Source organism: Lepidochelys kempii, chromosome 8 (genome assembly GCF_965140285.1).
Source record: "Lepidochelys kempii isolate rLepKem1 chromosome 8, rLepKem1.hap1, whole genome shotgun sequence".
NCBI lineage: Eukaryota > Metazoa > Chordata > Testudines > Cheloniidae > Lepidochelys > Lepidochelys kempii.
In genome coordinates this window covers 103,461,453-103,481,225 of record NC_136387.1, presented here as the reverse complement: position 1 = coordinate 103,481,225, position 19,773 = coordinate 103,461,453, and the positions used below count along the sequence as shown (strand labels likewise).

General features: G+C 50.8%; 1 protein-coding gene across 2 annotated transcripts in view; it reads right to left on the bottom strand.

Moving 5' to 3' along the window:
- Positions 1 to 19,773, bottom strand: part of PIK3R3 (phosphoinositide-3-kinase regulatory subunit 3) — a 347,705-nt gene that overhangs the window by 195,143 nt on the left and 132,789 nt on the right. For both annotated transcript variants that reach the window (XR_012160507.2, XM_073357839.2), the window contains exon 4: positions 7,530 to 7,661. Coding sequence is in view for 1 of the 2 variants with exons in the window: in XM_073357839.2 (XP_073213940.1) it covers positions 7,530 to 7,661 (132 nt within the window). In the remaining variant the exon portion in view is untranslated. The remainder of the gene's footprint in view (positions 1 to 7,529; positions 7,662 to 19,773) is intronic.

The window sequence follows — 19,773 nt, the reverse complement described above, 5'->3', positions numbered from 1 at the left end:
AAGAGCAGCCTACTGTCTTTGCTCCTAAGCGTAGACATTTCCACACAGCCGTATTCAAACACATTGGTGGCTGGCGCCTAGTGCCAAGCGATCCAGGCTGCTCTGCCAACAGAGATAATTACTACCGAGAGGCGTTGCGGTGAGAGCTGACTCGCCCCACGTGGAGACCTGGCCCCATCCCAGAACTCGGTGGTAACCAACCACAACTGGCATTGGCCTCGTCTACCCCCGCAAGCCCCATCTGTCAATGGCTGCTACCATTAACCCTAACAGATTAACCGGCCTGTGCTTTGCCTGCCTAGATGCTGAATGAGGGTCTCAGTGGTTTCCAGCGCAGGCGTGCCCTTGCGTAGCCAGGCCCGGGTGCATAAAGGTGTTTAGGTGTCTACCTTGCCTTCATTTCAGGGGGAGTTAGACACCGAAATAGCTCTGGGAATCTGGGCCCACGGCTGCTCTGTCACCTCCCCCAGGAACAATCACTCTGAGTAACTCCCCCCGTACAGGAGATTCGGGATGCTCTCGGAGGCACTTCCACAGGTTAATAAACTCGCCCACAGTCACCAAGAAACAGAGCTGCCAGAAAAACCAGACAACAGGCACAGCACAGCCATAACTCAGGGCTTTGCACTGAGCAGAGGGAAGTTCTTTCCGGCTGCCAGGACCCTTCTAGAGAGCCGGCCTGTGGGGAACTAAACGTGGGCCTTCTGTAGGGAGACCAGATAGCAACTGTGAAAAAACGGGCCGGGGGTGGGGGGTAATAGGCACCAATCTAAGAAAAAGTCCCCCAAAATGGGACTGTTCCTTAAAAAATGTGACGGATGGTCACCCTAGCCTTCTGGAGCTCGGAGCATGTGCTTCCATAGCCTGAGCTAAGGGCCAGCTCCCTGGCTGCTCTGCTCCGAACGCTTTGGCAAGGGGCCGTGCTCATGGGCAGAGCAGGCAGGTCTGAGGTGTGTGTGGCCCTCAGCCCATTGCAAGAGCCAGTGGGGAGACTGAAGGCACTGTGAACTAGATGGATCCGACTGGTTGATGGGGCGTTGCAGCCCCAGAACATCTGGTACAACAGCCACGTGGGGGTGTGACTTCCTCTGCACATCTGGCCTTCGGAAGCTGCAGGGACAGTGCTGAGATTCTGACTCAGCGTTTGGCCAGGCAAAACGCACGCTGAGGAGTAAGGGCTGAGCAAAAGGGGATCTATACGGATACTCACCAGCTCTTATCTAGCGCCGTTCATCTCCCGATCTTCCAGCGCTTTAATGAGGAGGGCAGGATCGTTACCCCCATTTAAAGATGGGGAAACTGAGGCATGGGGCGGGAAAGTGACCTGCAAAAGGTCACCCAGTGGGTCAGTGGCCGAGCTGGCAATAAGACCCCAGGTCTCCTGAGGCCCAGTGCTGTACCCACTTGGCTACACTGCCCCCGCAAAGACTTGCAATGTTTGCCCTTTGATTTTTAAGTCTTTGCTTGTTAAATCCTCGTACACAGCTTCACTTGCTCATCCTAATACAGCACTCAAGGGCGTGATGCACAAACGACGGGAAAGCACTGCGAGGTCATCCCGCCCAGCCCCTGTCAGTACAAGACAGTTCCCCACGGTACCCCCGTAGGGCTTTGTCCGCGTCTAGATTTTCCACCCTGGGTAAAGGATAGGGTTGAATTCAAGCTGGCTGGAGTGTACAAGATCACAGACAGCCCAAAACAAGGGGGAAGGTGCTTAGAGGGGGGCTGGAGGCACCATTTTTAAGCTGTCCGAGCCTGAATCTTTTGTTATAAGCTCATGAAATTCCACTGCTGGGGAAGGCCACCCTAGCCACTGCTTGGAGATGGGTTAAAGCACCCTCCTACCTGGCCTGCATGTGGGCGTCCGGAGCCATGCTGCTCCAGGTAACGGATTCCAGAGCGCTTTAGGTCCCCAGCTGATAGATCCCTTAGAAACACCATCGTGGGATTATCAGTTCTTCTGGGCAGGGACCGGGTCTTCCTATCCTTTTGGCAAGCAGCCAGTATGTTTTAGATGCGACCACAATAGAAATAATATTCGCCACACAGACAGCTAGCTAGCTCGCTCTGCCTGCTCACAGTGAGGGTTTCCATGCTAAAGATCCCCTTACAGTAGAGGCGGAGGAGGACTGGACTGAGATTTGGGAGTCCAAGGTCCAATTCTCATCTCTATCCCAGACTCTGCGTGAGGTGGGACAAGTCACGTTGTGTCTCCGTTCCCCACCTGTGAACTGGAGATAACAATTCCCAACCTCACACTGGTGTGGTGGGGATAAATTCACTCCCGTGTGCAAGGTGCTCAGATAAACTGGTGGGGGTTTATAAACCGAAAGAAGAAATTCTGCTCTTTGGTGTTGGCCCTGCTTTCTCTCTCTTAGAAATCACTTAGAAGGTCTTTGGAGCCCAGCCTGGCTGCTGGATGAACTGAAGATTTCTGCCTGCCTGGACCTTCCCAGTTATAAGCACTTGGCCGGTTGCTTGAATGAAAAATTCAAATAAAACCTAACCTGTAACAATCCAATGCAGGCCAAAAACGCTTGCAGAGACCGAAAGGGGCTTCCAACATCCTGAGCTAAAAAGCAGAGGTTTTTCTACGCCCATATAAAGCCAAAAGTTGACTAGATTACAGTAAAACCTTCCCAGGCACTCGAGCTAAAATGTTGTAATAATGCTTTCTTCCTTGGCCTGAAGCTCAGGGACCTGGCAGCCACTGGGACTTCTGGCATGGCCAGGGCACACCGGCTCTGCGCCTAGAGCCTTTCGGCGTTTGAGGCAATGCCACCCGTTCTGGTGCCTATGGACGAGAGAGAAGACGAGGGCTGTGCAGTGGTGTATGGACACGGCTTACTGCCTTTTCCATCTGTATTTGTGCTTCCTTCCAGGACAGATAAGGTTAGAGCCTCACTCCTGCCTTCAGCGAAGGGTGAATTTCTCAGACGTGCCATTGGTTTTGTCACTGGGCGCCGTTATTTAGGAGACACACATGTACCCGTCCCAGAGGCCAGCAAGTCAAGCCCGCCCTGCCAAGCGTTTGCTAAGGAGTAAATCCTGCAGTCATCAGCCTTCGCTCAGGAAAAATCTTGCACTGAAGTCAGTGCAAATTTTTGCCTCAAGGAGTAAAAAGTGAGTGAAGACTTCAGGATTCAGGGATTAGAACTCAGGACCCAAGCCCTGAGGAGCTCTGCTTGCTCAGTCACGTGTCACTCCAGCAGAGGATCAGTCCTATGAGAAAAGGTCCTTAACCAAGAGTCCCGGTTCTGAACACTTCCGGACGTTTGCTCCTGCCCCTGCAATGGGATGGACTAGAAAGTCCAGATTCAGATCCTAACCAGGCCTTCTGCTCTGATTTTCCTGACTATTCTTTACTTCTAGGGCAGAAGAGAATTAGTTTCTCCAGGGCGTGTAACTCTCAAGGCAAAGGGCTAGATGCCGGCGATGCAGGCTCAGCTCACTTGCATCCTTGGACATTAGCTGGCTTCGCTGAGGGAAGGCGTGTTGGGCTTATCCCAGGGGTATTTTCCAAGGACTGCTGAGGGATCTCTAGCTTCTGCCCCGATAACCACCGGAGACGGGCACAAGTGGCTGTGGTTTCACGTCTCTGCCCAAGGGCAGCGCTTAGATTCTTTGCTGCTGGGTGGAAACTCGCGGTGTTTGGCTTGGTTGACTGTGGTGCGCAATCCAAAGGAACAGCACTCGGATGCTGGGGGATTGTGAAATGCCTCAGCCCCGGTATGCGGAGAGCTTGTTTGTTATGACTCATGTCATGGGAGAGGATTATTTAGGAATTCTACCACTGCCTGCCGTAGAAGCACCACCAGACTCCCGAATTCCATAGCTCAGCTGGGCTGGTTTCTGCACGGATCTGCAGGAGGGGAAGCCAGGGTAAGGGAGCAAGGAGCCTTCCCTCACCCAGTAGGCTGCTGCAGCCTTTCAGTCCTTGTGTGCTCCACTGGCCTGCTGGGTGTGCTCCTGTCTCTTAGTGGCTGGGCCGACAGACAATAGCAGCCTGCTACGTCCCCATTGCAGAGAGAGCTCCTCCTTAGTGCAAGTGGGCGAGGCCTGTGATTTCTGGTGTTGAAGTCCCTGGGTTCAATCCCCATCCTCGACTATGGTGTCTGTTTGAGGACTCAGTTGCAGGCCTGGCATATTCGCACCCCGCGGAGTGCAAGGAGTGACTGGGCCTAGCACCCCTGCTGGTGCTGGATATCCCAGAAAGGGCAATGCCCCCTCTCCATCAGCAGCCCCTGAGCCAGCGGAGAACATGTCCTGTCCCTCTGAGAAGCACAGTGCCCACCCGAGACACTCCAGCAGCTGGCAGGGGGCCTGCGATTCTCTGCACTGGAGTTTGTGGCTAGTCCCTTGGAAGGACAGGATATCCTAAAGTTTGAGGAGCCCAAGCCTTCCTGGGGAATGACCCACCTGATTCGGCAGGTCTGAAAATCTCCCTGCCTCTGAGGGAGCTCGGATTCAGAGCTGAACATCATGGCCTGTCTTGGTTTTGGCCTGACCCAAGACCCCACCCCTTCCACACTACATCCACTGGAGCCCAGGATCGAGCCAGAGGTAGGCACAACACACAGGGCCCTCTGCAACAAGTTGGGTCATCAGCGGAAGACCCAGTTTCCCCCCGTCACCAGTTTTCCTCTTTGCTCTGCATCTGATGGGGGCCTCTCCCGTGTTCTCAGCTTGACGGCTCGATTGACCCATGAGACTCAGAAAAACACAGCCAACCTAGCCCCATACCGTCATACAGCCAAACAACTGGCCTGTCGACTCAGTACCGTCGGCCCCCTTGCATTTACTGAATGTCTGCGAAAAGCTGCCGGACGGAGCACATCTGCAGTGGCTGCAATTGTTAGTCATGCTAAAGTTGTTGCTGTCCATGTGGCTGTTTCGGAGGGAGTTGTGTGTTGGGGACAGGGATGGTGGATGACGGGCGGGGGAGATACCATATGCGCCTGATTCCTCAATACGCTTTCAGGTTCCTTTAACCCTTTCTTTTCAATTGAGATTAAAAAGGAAACAAAGAAACCCTGCTGAAAATCCTACTGGAAGCGTCCCCATGAGGCCTTGGGTGGTGCAGGCTGGGCGTGGTTTGTGCCGGTTAGTTTTAGAGCGATCATTTCTGTTCTTAGTGCCGATCTCTTGCTGCTTTTCAGCAGTAAAGGCACAGATCTGGAGCTGGTGTCAACTCTCCTAGCTCGCTAGACTTTAATGGAGCTACGACAGCTGACACCAGCCGCCGGTTGGCCACTCAGTCGCTGCCTTGCCGAGTTTACAGTCGGAGGCCCTGATTCCGAAAACACCTTCCTTACGCGAATAGCCTGTACGCCTGACTTGAACGGAACTAGTCCCAGGAGGGAGGGTTTGCAGCACTGGGGCCTCCCTTGGGCAACAGACGATGCAACGGAGAAGGGAAACAAGACAAAATCATGGCAGTGGTTTGGATTGGTGCTTGTTTTGTCACTGCCCTTTCCTAAAGGGCTGCGCAGTGTTTGCTTCCTGCCCTAAACTGGAGTGCATTCTGCCTGCCTGCTGTCCCGCCCCAGAGGTGGCTGCATTTCAGCCGTGTGCGAAGTGATCCAGAGATGTAATGTGTTGATCTCTGTTGGTATAGCACTCTGGGCTCCTTTGGGACGAAAGGCTAGTGGTGAACCACAGTCATCCCTGGGGTAACTCCACTGACAGCAGGGGTGGATTTGGCCCATTATTACCTCTAAATCTCAACGATACATGTAACTAAGCAGCTAGGCCAATAGCAAGTAGCTGCTTTGCACCTGGCTTAGAGTCTATTCTCTTTCACAGACTGGCTGCAATAAGGAAGGGCATCCACCCAGGACTGAAGAACGAATCTAAAGAGAAACCGATGCTTCTTCGGGTGAAGGGCTCTCCGTGGCTATTTAATGTTTTACCAGCAGGCGACTGCCAATTGCGTCCATCCCCCAATGTCATCCCAGTGATGGATACAGCAGGGACTACGGGCTCCGGGGAGGTGTGTGCTTTCCTAAAGGCTCTTCCATGCCAGCGGGTCGAGAGGTCGCCGGCGGCGTGACAAATGATGGATGAGGCAGGGAGGGGCGGTGGGGATGTCGCTTTTAATGGCAATCGATTTCTTGACCTTGATCTAACACTTGAGGTGGGTGTTTCCATGCGCTCCATCCATCCCCGGCAGTTGGATCATTACGAATAGCCGCTTGAAGAGATTATTATGGACTGGGAGACAGGGACAAAGCCTGATGATTCCTGTTAGGAAGGGAGGATGGGGGAAGCAATGTGTTCTGCTCATTTTGAGATTCAGCTTCTTCGGTGTGTAGGCTAACAGGAAGCCACGGCTCAAGTAAACTGGAGTGGCCAGAGGATGAAAGCAGCAACTGGGAACGGGAAAGCGAATGGGAGTCGGGTGGTTGGGGTTCAATCCCTTTCTTTTCCCGGGTGACCCTGGGCAAGTCACTTGGTTTCCCTGAACTTCCTTTGAAATGGGGATACTACTGCTCCCTTCTGGTCACCATTTGTCTGTCTCGTCTCTTTCTATTATAACCTCTCCAGGGCAGGGACTGTCTACCATGGCTCTCGATACATGCACTCTGTGTATGTGCAATGCCTAGCCCAAGGGGGGCCTGATCTCAGATGGGGCCTCTCAACTCTACTGCTGAGGATGGATTACATCGGGACAATTTACTGGGACGGAAACCTTGGCAATGCAGCCTGCCCTGCAGCCACGGCACCTCATCTCAGCTCCTTCTCAGCTATCACACGCTAAGCAAGACTGACTTCAATCAGCTGGGTTTATTAGGCTCTTTAGAGGGAGACCTCTAAAGAACTGTGAGATGCCCACAGGGTAGAAGCAAGGGTGGTTCAGTGAGGGCATCTTTCCTGATCCATTAGCCCAGTGGGATGGGAGGGGGTGCCGCTGTGCTTGGGACGAGACATTAAGTCTTTATCCCAACCTCTTGGGGTCATTAAAATACATCTCTGTGATTTTCTCAAGCATAGGAGAGAGAAGGAAACCTGAGAAGGAAATTCTCCCTGAAGAGCGTTACCTGGAAACGCATTGCTGCCCTTTCTCCATGGATGGAATCTGCTATACATTTCAGGGAACCGCCAGATCCAAACCCACCCCTAACTCTTCTGGATCAGGGGGGATCCTAAACTAGAGGGACTGACATTAGATGCAGTGGAGGATAGTGGAATTCTCAGGGGAACAACTGATCTCATGAGATTTCCCCCACGCTTGCCTGAAATCCACACGCCGCAAGAGAAGCTAGAGGAAGTCTGACACTGTCTAATCGGATACTGATTCGAGCCCTAGATCTGGCTTAACCACACACCTGAACTCCAGCCCTTCAACCTAAGCCCAGTCTGGATCCAGATGTGGACCCCGCCACTCACTCCAGATCGAGTTATATTCAGTAGCACCAGCGACTGATCACGAGATGCAGTGATGGCCCGTTTACCAAGCCTTCCCATGATGAAGCTCGAAGAACCCCACCGCCCATAAAGCAGCCAGGCAAAGCAAATGGGGTGATTACCTTGAGCAGTGTAGATTAATTCGCTGTATATTGCTGGGTGGATCACAGGGCACGGGAGATCGTGGAGGTACCACTTCAGTGCCTCAGCCAACGTCTGCCCATCAAACGGGTCCATGTCTACAGCTGCTGCATCTGGAAGGGGAGCGGAGGAAGAACGTCACTCCCATAGGCCAAAGGTACAGACGAGCTGGGGGGAAATGTCTGCCCCAGAGCAAAACCCTTCACTGCCTGGAGGGATCCCACACTGAGGCTGAAACTGACCAATCCTCATGCTTGAGAATAGGTTCTCCTAAGATACCCACGGCAATCACTGGAGACAACAAGGGTACTCACGGCTGGCCTGGGCTAAAGCATCCTATTATATTTTGCTACCCCATCCTACTCCGCCCCTGCCAAGGCCTTTTTGGTCTCATCCAGCTGTTGCGGGAAATCCTGACCCACTGTCATCAGTGGCAAAACTCCCATTGGCTTCAATGGGCTTAGCCCTTCTCCCCTTGTGTCTTGCCTGTTTCACCTGAAAGCTCTTTGAGGACGGGATGCTCTCATACGGCATATCTGTACAGTGCCAAGCACAACGGGGTGTGGACCCACAACGATGCTCTGAAGGAGAAGGTCAGTTTTCAATATGCTGTAATTCATGGAAAACAATTCAAAGCAAAACAAAACACCATCAATGAAAGCTGATTCTTCCTCCTCAGAGAGAAGCCCATAATCTGCCTAAAAGTAAACACTGGCAATTGGAAGAGACAAGCACATCACAAACCATGGGACAGCCAATTATTTTCCCTATGTCCTCAAACGTGCCCCTTTGAAAAGAAGAGTAGCTGCTGAATTACCACCGGGGTGTTACACGCTGAAATTGAGTTCTGAATTGAATGGCTCAGAAGTTTGGATTGATTTGTGCATTGGGCTTTAATAACAGAGATATCCTCCCAAATCACTTTTCAAATGACACATACAGGAACCACCGAAATGCAGCTGCCTCTGGAGTGGGGCACGGCAGTGTATAAATGCACAAAGTAACACTACAAGGAAGTGAAGGATGCCATATCCAGTAGGAAGCACAGAGGAGGCAGAACGGAATCACCCAAAATGGAATTTGTCTAGGATACTTGTGTCAGTGCTGGGACAAATCCAGTAGGATTTTTAACAAGCACAAGGGACCTGGAGTGGCCCGCCCAGCAGCGCTATGCAGGGACATACTTCACCACCTGTTCTGCGGAAAGAGCAACCAAAAAATAAATCCCTAGAACTCTTGCATCGTGGGTTTTCCTTGGAGGTCTCCCAGCCAAGCTCTGGCCGGGGGAGCTTGCTGGAGGAGGGGGAAATCGGGTTAATCAAAATGTTTTGTTTTGACCAAAAAAAATAAAAAATCAAATGTTTTGTGTTGATTTGGACTTTTGATGTTTCACCGTATGTGATACAGCACAAAATAAAAAACGGAACCAAGAGTTGTTCCAAACCGAGCCATTGAAATGGTTCATTCGAACCGGCCTGTTTGGACCCTGTCCGAATGCGCCTTTCCCCAGTTTTTATCTGAATTGAAATGTCACTGAAATCGACGCAACGTCTGATGGGTTTCGGGTTTGACCGAGCCGCGGTTTCCGGCAGAAAGCGGGTTTGTTGATTTTCCCCACTGGTTCTGCCGGCCAGCCCCGGCCCTGCTCAGTTTCAGGGACCACAGTCCAAAGTGCTCCAGGGCCAGGCTTAGCAGCCAGCAGAATGGCTCAGGAAGCCTTCGACCAGGGACTGTAGGAGAGCTCGGTGGCAGGAGAGCGGGGGTGATATCTGTGCAGAGAGGATTCTGCTTCCTGGGCCGTCTCTGGACTACCTTGCAAAGGCAGTGAACGGTGCCAGAGGCTACAAAACTGCTTGGGTCCACTAGCTGAAATCTCTCATCAAAGCGAGCCTCATGCTGCAGGGGCTGCCGGCTGGGGGAGGGCTCCGTCCAGTCCAGCTGGGGACAGACATGTGTCATTCTAGCTCCGTTCAATCACAGCAACGCTCTGCTGCATCTCCCAACAGGTGCCAGAGCCACCCCTAAAAGAGAGCAGCCCGTCCTGCCGACCGGGGCAGCTTCGCTCCCTTCCCAGGCTGGAACTCCTTTGCACAGGTCCCTGGATGGCTGCCAAGCCCCCTCTCTCCCGCAGCTTGGGGCTGGCTTTTGTGTCCAGACCTGGGTCACTGTGTCATCCAGCTGCTTAGAAAGATGCAGTTGCTCGTCCCCTCTCCATTGCACTGCGTGCCAGAGGCCGGGCTGACGGGGCCATCGTGACAGCTGTTTACATGAGTACGGGCCAAGGTGACTGGGAAAGATCAGCAGTGACTGTGAGCCTGGGTGGTATTAATAACTCCTGGTAATTATTAGCACCACAGACTGAGCCCTCTGCTAATTTGCTGGGTTAAGTGTCAGCACGGATGCCGCATCCCCGGCATCAGGATGAGCATTTCCGTGTTTTAAGGCCTCTCAGGGAAAATACCCAGCAGACTTTTGGACTGTGCAGTGTTACCAGGGAACATTTACTGCTAATGTGACTCTGTTCAGCCCCGCAGACTGACACACAGGATGCACTTGGCCCATCCCAGTGAGTCTTTGCACCAACGACTCACTTACACCAAACGCTGATTTCATCTCCATTGTGTGCTCTTTGGCCAAGAGCCTCAGTTTCGCCGATGGGGAAACTGAGGCCCAGAGCGGTTAAAGTGACTTGACCCAAGTTCACAGGCCAAGAAAGGAAACATGGGAGTCCTGTCTCCCAGTCCTCTGTTCTAACCACTTAAGCTCACTCATAGACTATCAGGGTTGGAAGGGGCCTCAGGAGGCCATCTAGTCCAAACCCCCTGCTCAAAGCAGGACCAAACCCCAATTTTTGCCCCCGATCCCTAAATGGCCCCCTCAAGGATTGAACTCACAACCCTGGGTTTAGCAGACCAATGCTCAAACCACTGAGCTATCCCTCCACTCCCTTTGTCCTGTCCGCCTTCCCTGAGTTCCAGCAGAGAAGGACAACTGGAAACACTTGACCATTCTGGATAAAAGTCACGGTGCGTTTCTCACTTCGCGCGTGGCGGCGTGAGTAAAGGCAGCTCCGGCTGAAACCCTTTGAGGCTGGTGACTCCACTGTGAATGGAAATGCTCCTGAGTGTCCCAGCAGAAAGCCAGCTGCTGTCCTCCTAGGAGTATGGAGCGCGTGCCGGGCCCTTGACTTTGCCCCAGCGTCCTCGCCAAAGGCCTTTGCTGTGTTTGCAGAACAGCTGCCCACGGATATGTGGCATGATGCAGGTCTATGCCATAGCTAAATTGGTTAGAAGTGAAAAAACCCCACCACCCTAGCTGGCCAAGTCTCTAGTGTAGGTGCAGCACTAGTGGACAAAGACCTTCTGCTGGGATCGCTTATTGTGTCTGGGGAAATGGTATAAGCTATAATGACAAGAGAACTCTTTTCTGGAATAAACTGCGTCTCCGCTAGTAGGGTTTGCTGGTGTAGCTACACTGGTGCGACTCGACCAGCAAAGCCGTGCGAGTGTAGACAAGGAACTAATCCGGGAATGGGCACCATCCTCTGCACAAGAGTTACCCCTCCGGGACAATCCACAGAATGAAGCTTGCCCTGCTCCCAGGATCACATCAGACAAAGCTCCTGCTGCCCGCCACCGCTGCTCTATCAACACCCCCACCTCCGGTGTCTGTTTGTGTCCTTCTCCCGCTCCCGTCTCCGCTCCTTTCTCCGGGCTGTCCCCGCACAGAACGTCCCTGTTAGAGTTCACCCAACCTCCACCCTTCTTCTTCCATGATGCTCTCTAGACGTCAACACGCCACCACCAAATTATAACCCAACGGGGCTTCCTGATGCAACCCCAGCTCCTCCACTTCCTAGCTGAGATTGAAGCTATTCATGGCAGGGACTGTAACTATTGGGTCATGCTGAGCACAGGGTTGGTGTTGCACTAGTAAAGAAAGCCAGTTTTCCCCGGAAGCAGCCTTAACTGGCCTCGACAGCTCTTGGGAGCTACCAGACTCGTGTACAGGCTGGTAGAGGGGCCACTTGTACCTCTGAACCTGCCAAGGCCCCACTATGCGACAAAGACCCGCAATGGGGTGGGGGGTGGAAACACAAAAATTGTTCATGCAGGAAACTTAATATGCCACAGGACTCATTGCTTGGGTGTCAATTTGTCTGTCTAAAACCTGGCCTGACAATAGGGCAGTAAATCCACCGGGAAGAGCGTTAACTCTCACCCGGAGAGCCAGACACAATGCAAACCGGGGATCGCTCTTTCAACAGAGAGCGCAGTAGCTGCAGTTATCCCTTTACATCCTTGTTTTCAGCGTTAGGGCCTGACTCTGGTTCACATAGCCTCATACAAATCAGGAGTGACTCTGCTGAGCTTAGTGGAGCTGAGGGGAGGTCAAACCAGTGTCAACCGAGCTCTGGGGCTTTGGGCCACAGGGGCACTGGAAGGGAGAGTCAGGGGACCATGGCCCTCCTACTTTTTTACAGCTGTAAGGGGGCGCAACGGGGGCGAGGGGGTGGAGAGGAGTGAGCAGGGGGCCGGGCCTTGGGGGGAAGAGGTGACGCAAGGATGGGGCTTTGGGGGAAGGGGTGGCACGGGAGTAGGGCCTCGGGGGGAAGGGGCGGTATGGGGGCAGGGCCTTGGGGGGAAGGGGCTGTGCAGGGGATGGGGTCACAATTTGGGTGCCAGTGCTCCTCCCCCCCACTTTTAGGGATCTTCTGCCACTCCTGGCGGGTCATCTTCCTGGATCCCTCTTTAGAGGCTTTCCAGGGGCAGATACAAAGATTAAGGGCAGTTGCAACGGGAGAGGGGCTATCTTCAGATGTGAGCAGGAAAATAAAGAAATGAGCGGAGCTCGAAAGGCTCAGAAGAGGAGTTACGACAAAGACCAAGAAAACCCAACCTAACCTGAGGTGAAATTATCCATAACCTGGCCCCTAACTAGAGTCAGGAGCTACGCTAGGACTCTCTTACCCTGTTGCGCTGCAGGAGTCGAACCCACAACTTGGCCCGCGGTTCATTCCCCAAGTGGGGGAACTGAGATCCAGCCCTTCAGGCCGCTCACCAGCTGGGCCTGGGACTTCAGTTCCATTGCAAACACTAGTCCACTGTAGCTGGTGTTTTCCTGGCCCTCAGGATGGCAGGCAGCCGACCCAGCCATCTGCGGCACTAGTCCTCCCACCTTCCCCTCGCATAACGGGAAGAAGTGACCCCCACTTTCACTGAGCCTCGACAAACCTTTGGTGTAGGCTCCAGGTCACGTTTTGGTCAGTGGTGCGAGTGCCCCATACTGGCTTCTTCTATAAAGGGCCACTGTGAGGCACTTGAAAGAAAACCCTGGCCGGTCCCTTATTTACAGGAGACAAAAGAGGCCTTCACTTCACACTTGGCTTGTGACCAGATAGAAAACCACACTGAACAATGCCAGAGGCGAAACCTCTAACCCAGCAATTGGAGACACTACCTCATAGTCAGTGCTGACCACAAGCCTGACCATGAACCTCGGAGCGACGCCCCCAGGGGAATGGCAGGTTCAAACCCAGCGGTGAGGTCTGTGAGAAAACAGACTTGTCATGAAGTCAGCCTCGGGCAGCAACCTGCCTTGGCCAAGTGTGACACAGAGCAAGGCGTATGCTGGGTTTGTGCTCCATTCCCAGGAGCAAAAGGCTGGGGCATTGCCCGGTGATTTTCCCTAAGACTGCGACAATTGGAAGAAATGGAAATGTACCAGCTACAATGCCATGGTAATAACCCTTAGTGCTTCTACTGCCATCTTAGTACACAGATCTGCAAACAGAAACTCTGCATGTGTTATTAATTGAATGCACTGGACGGTGGTAGCTGTTTTGGGGCCCCACCAGTGTCATGTGATGGGTATTTGCACCTCCACTACAGAAAGGATGTGGACAAATTGGAGAGAGTCCAGCAGAGGGCAATGAAAATGATCAGGCATCTGGGGCACATCATTTACGAGGAGAGGCTGAGGGAACGGGGCTTGTTTAGTCTTCAGAAGAGAAGAGTGAGGGGGAATTTGATAGCAGCCTTCAACTACCTGAAGGGGGGATCCAAAGAGGATGGAGCTCGGCTGTTCTCAGTGGTGGCAGATGACCGAAAAAGGAGCAATGGTCTCAAGTTGCAGTGGGGGAGGTCTAGGTTGGATATTAGGAAACACTATTTCACTAGGAGGGTGGTGAAGCACTGGAACGGGTTACCTAGGGAGGTGGTGGAATCTCCATCCTTAGAGGTTTTCAAGGCCTGACTTGACAAAGCCCTCGCCGGGTTGATTTAGTTGGTGTTGATCCTGCTTTGAGCTGGGGGTTGGACTAGATACCTCCTGAGATCTCTTCCAACCCTAATCTTCTCTGATTCTTCCTTTGGCAATGCATTTTGCTTTTTTATTATAAATTATAATATTGTTACAAGCTGTGAGAACCTTGTTATGGGTTGAATTAAAATCACATTGAGATTGATAGGTGTGAATTTGCCCTTTAATTAACATAACTGTAAGCATAAGCCCCCATCTAAAACAAAAGGTGTATGTGAACCCATCCAGGAGCTTTTGGCTGAGTATTGTTCTGGGTAGGGAGGGTGTGTGTGTGTGTGTGTGTGTGTGTGTGACAGAGAGAGAGACAGAAACTGGGAACAGATAAGAACAGAGAGATGGAGAGGCAAGGAAGCCAAGCAGCAGCCTGTAAACCCAGTGTGACCTTAGAAAAAGCCAGGGAGCATTTTTAGGTCTAATGTTGGCTAAAAAATTATGGGGGATGTTAGCTCGGAAACTGCTCCTTTTGTTCTTGGGTCCTTCTGTGTTCAGAGATGTAGAGTTTTGTTCCTTTCTTGTAAATAAGGCTGCATCCAAGAAAATCCCAGCCACCATCAGTTTCTGTTTCCAGCTGGAACATCCCCAGGGCCCTGAACTCTGACTAGCTGCTCAGGTCGAAAAGGAGAAACCATACAATAAAACATTTAAAAAATTGAAACCAAATGTTTTGAATGATCTGAAATGGCACTTCCCCTCCCCACCCTCAAAATTCACTTCCCCCTTATCCCCCCACATTCACTTCCCCTCCACCCACCACATTCACTTCACGGAAAACTCCTGAAATTTGACACTTGGTTCCATGACAAAAAACAAACATCAAAATGTTGGAACTTCCCATGAAATGGAAATTCTGGTTCCCGCGCTGCTCTCTTTGGGGGTATGAGAAGCATCCCATGTGCCTGCAAATCAGGGGACTGCATGTTCCATACAAGTGGGGACCCAGGCGCTGAACCCCATCCAAAACCCCAGCCCTGAGCACATCACAACTTGGGGGAACTTTGACTCGGGGCCTTGACCCCAGCTTCCCAAATATCCCCCATTTGTATCATGAAAACCCAGGCTCTGAGACCCCCTGAAGTTTGAATCTGAACAGTGACACCATGTGGAGACACTGTTAATGGTTCTGTGGGGCTCTACATTCACCCAGAGACGTGGGAGCAGACCTGGCAGACGCAGTTAAGGAGGACCTCTATGGCTTGCCGGAGCCATTGTGGGCATATTTCTCTGCTTCGATATAATGCCATTTGTCATTGTCCGTTTTCATGAGGGGAGATGAGCTAGGCAGAGGTGTTTAAAGACAGAGACTCGACTCTCTGATGAGAGCTCTGAACAAAGGAGCCATTTTTCGCCCATCTTAATAGAGGCTGTCTAGGAAGCCAGAGTTTATTGCGAAGCTTGTTAACTCTCAGCTCCTAGTGCATCTACAAAGGGCAGAGCAGAGGAGAGAAACCTAATGAGCAAGCAAGAGAGACAAGGAAATTGCTGTTTTTTTTCTCCCTGCCCTTCTTAAGACACTATTGTGGCATCTTTTTGTGTTGAAGCATGAATGCTTCCCAGGGGGCAGCTAAAGATCAAAATTTAAAATATGCTCTGCTTGTATCGCCCCTTTGATCCGAGGATCTCTAAGCACTGTACAAATAATAACTAAGCCCTTCCAGGCTCCTGGCAGACAAGGTATTATTATCCCCATCTTACAGATGCAGCCGGGAGAGATTTAAGTCCTCAGAGTTCTTCTTCCATAGTAAAGAACCTCTCCCCAGTGCGGCCCAGACTACATGGAATGAGTCATCCCGCATGTAACAACACAGACCTGTGCCAGCCATCCGGCTGATGACCAAACGGCCACTCCTCAAAGTCTAAGGGGACATCTCTACTCGAGCCAGAGGTGTAATTTCCATCTCGCACAGACGTCGCTTGGATTGAGCTAACATGCTACAAACAGAAGCAGTGGGATACGCTACCCGCTCCAAGTACAACCCTACCCAGCACCCCACATGTGTGCTCGGGGGGCTAGCTCGTCCTGTTGCCTGCCTCGCCGAGGTGACACTTCTATTTTTAGCATGCTAGCTCAATCGGCGCTACTGTGCCTATGTCTAGCCCAGCTGGGAACCACTGCTCCAGCTGCTGTGTAACTGACACTGTGCTGAAAGCAGCTGGGTGGGACCAGTCTCTTTACTAATGTCCCAGGGGTGCCCACGTGAGAGCCGGCACCCTGCGATGCTGGGCGTTTTACAGACACATCTGGTGAGAGGCAGCCCCTCCCCCAAAGAGCTTGCCAGGGACAGCCAAAGGGGAAGCAGAACTTTGGCAAAGTGATTTGCTCAAGGACACCCAGCAGTCAGTGGCAGAGCTAGGAATAGAAGCCAGACCTCCTGACTCCCAGTCCAACTCCCTTCCCACTGCATCACACGACCTCCTCTCGTGCCCATTTAGATTCAAACATTCTCTGCAGAGCCACCGACTCCCGGTTTCTCTAGACTCACTCGCTCTCTTAGCCAGACTCTGGGAAGAGCAAGTCAGGTTATATTCCTGTAAATCCTCTGTATAGTTAAACCCTCTTGTGCGGGGGGATGGGGAGGGCACCTGTAGTGAATGGATCTTTGTCTTTCCATGAGACCGGGACTAGGTAGCAATTATGCCTCCCTCGGCTCTAAGCAGCTATTTTGTCCAGGTCTCCTGATGCTGGAATAATGGGTGGCAATTATTTATCCTCCTGCTCTGGGTAGTCATTTTGTGCACAAGCTCTAATTTTCTCAGTTGAACTCACACTCACCATAATTTCTCTACCTCGTCTGAACCAAGAGTGGCTAGGGTCTCATTTTACCTGTGATTTGACTAGCAAAACCAAAACAGTCCCTTAATATCCCAGCAGTGGCAAATTGCAACACAGAGGAGGGCTCATGTTTGCATAGATTCACAGATTCCAAGGCCAGCAGGGACCATTGTGATCCGCTAGTCCGACCCCCTGTATAACACAGGCCAGAGAACTGCCCAAAATAACTCCCACAGCGGAGCTTTGAGAAAACCATCCAATCTTCCTTGAAAAATTGTCAGTGATGGAGAATCCCCCACAGCCCTTGGTAAATTGTTCCACTGGTTAATTACCTGCACTGTTTAAAATTTACGCCTTATTTCCAGGCTGATTTTGCATAGCTTGAACTTCCAGCCATTGGATCCTATTATAGCTTTCTCTGCTAGACTGAAGAGCTTGTCATGAAATATTGGTTCCCTACGCAGGTATTTATAAATTGTGACCAAGTCACTCCTTAACGTTCTCTTTGCGAAGCTAACTAGACACAGCTCCTTGAGTTATCGCGGTAAGGCAGGTTGGTTTTCCAACCCTCTAACCATTCTCATGGTCCTTCTCTGACCCCTCTCCAATTTGCAACATCTTTCCTGAATTGTGGGCACCAGACCTGGACACAGGATTTCAGCAGCGATTGCACCAGGGCCTAGTACAGAAGTGAAGTAACCTCTCTGCTGCGATTCCCCTTTTCATGCATCCCAGGATCGCATTAGCCCTTTTGGCCACAGCACTAGGAGCTTGTGATTCACTGATTATCCACCATGACCCCCAAATCTTTTTCAGAGTCGCAGCTTCCCAGGAGAGAGTCCCCCATTCTGTAAGTATGGCCTACGTTCTTTGTTCCTGGATGTAGCCATTTACCTTTAGCATATTGTTGGCTCGTGCCCAGCTAACAAAGTGGTCCAGATCACTCTGTCAGTGACCTGTCCTCCTCATTATTTACCACTGCCCCAGTTTTTGTGTTGTCTGCAAACTTTATCAGTGACAATTTTATGTTTTCTTCTAGCTCACTGATAAAATGGCTAAGACCAGGTCCCTGCGGGACCCCACTAAAAACACACCCACTCCGTGATGATTCCCAGTTTACAGTTTGAGACCTATCAGTTAGCCAGTTTTAATCCATTTAATGTGTGCCAGATTAATTTTCTATCGTTCTAGTTTTTTAATTTTATATCGTTCTAGTTTTTTAATCAAAATGTTGTGCAGTACCAACTCAAATGCCTTCTAGAAGTCCAAGTATATTACATCAACTCCTTTATCAACCAAACTTATTTCATCAAAGAAATATCAAGTTAGCTTGACAGGATTTACTTTACACAAACCCATGTTGATTGGCATGAATGATATTATCCTCCTTTAATATTTATTGATCAAGTCCCATTTCAGCTGCTCTATTATCTTGCTCAGGGTCACCCCGTTTACCCCTTTTAAATATTGGCACACCATTTGCTTTCTCCCCAGTCTTCTGGAACCCAGTGTTCCAAGACTTATTGAAAATCAACATCAATGGTCCAGCAAGCTCCTCAGCCAGCTCTTTTAAAACTCTTGAATGCAAGTTATCTGCATCTGCTGATTTAAAAAGGTCTAACTTTTTAACTGCTGTTTAACATCCTCCAAAGATACTAGCAGGATGGAAAGAGTGTTATGTCTTTACTCTATCTATCTTTGATCCCTTCCCCTATAGCATTGTTGGACAGAAGCGGTAATGAACAGGTAGATGTGTGTGAGCCACTGCTCCAGTGCTTGTGATAACATCGCCCCCTGGTTGCTGGAGGCCTGAAGGGAGGATAATAGTCTTAATATTGCTGCCAGATAGAGGAGATTACCCTTAAATTCAAGTGGGAGAACCCTGAGTTTAGAAGATTAGAGCTGAGCAAATAATTGATTTTTTGGTTTGGTGGCGGAATGGAAAAATCTGAAAATAATTTTGTTTTGAACTAAAACTGATTTTTTCCCCATTTTTTCTTGCTGACACAACCTCCCTTCCCTCCCAAGTAATTCACTTGGGTTGATCTGAAAAGCCATTTTCTCGACAAAATGCCAGTTTGAAACACAATTTCATTTTGAAACGAAACGCTCCGAAAATGTCAAAACGAACCATTTCCGCATTTTCAAAACATTTTAACCTCATTTTTACCCGGTTGAAACGATTTGCTGAATTTGACCCACACTGGCAAATAGTTTCGGTTGCCCCGAAACTGCATTTTCTGGTGCATTTACTATTCGTCCGAAAAAGTGTGCTCGGCTCCAGTCCTTTGACTCCCTGTGCATGCGTACAATCACGGTGTCCGTATGCAGCACGGCCCACTTTACAGGAGCTATTGTTTTGGTTGCAAGTAGGAGTTTAATTCAGCACAAGGGTCAGGTACAGTTTTCTAGGGTTGCAAGATCCCTTCCCATGCTCTGTACCTACAGTTTCGTGGCATTTATTTTGGCCACTCAGCCAATGCACTTGACAGTTTAAAGTCTGAATGGAGATAAGGCAATACATGATGGTTCCTTTAAATGAAAATGACCGGCAGCTTGAAGATATGGGTATCTACTTGCTAGATAAATAATTGACTAAAGAAGAGAGAAAACATAATCTTCGGTAAACGTGCACAAGCTCTCTGGTAAGACATTCTTCTACCAACTTCTGAGGTGTCCCATATTTAAGACTGCAGTTGGTTTCAGATTCTTTCTGAACTCATTGTTGGGGTCGTTCCTGTAGGCTCTGTTTCCCACTTGGCAGTAGATGAATACAGATCCATCAGGCAGGCTATTTAATTCACTCTGCACAACTGGTTCAGCAGTGACGCGGTCCGGGCACCAGCTCCTGCCCTGGTTATCCTTGTCCCTGCAGAACAAGGTGAAGACGGGCCGACCGCGGTTCTGCTGGGCCGCCTGCACGAACTCGCTATAGCCCTGCACCGCCTTCTCCGCCCAGCCTATGGCCCCGCTGCATTGCTGGACGGAAGCACAGTTAGCACAAGATGTATCTACCCCAAAATGCTTGCAAGTTGGAGGTCATAAAAGACAAGGAACTTTATTTTGCTTCTGTATTTCCCCTCGGCACGCTCCAGCGTGGGGTCCTATGTGACAATGCTGGGAACGACAGAAAT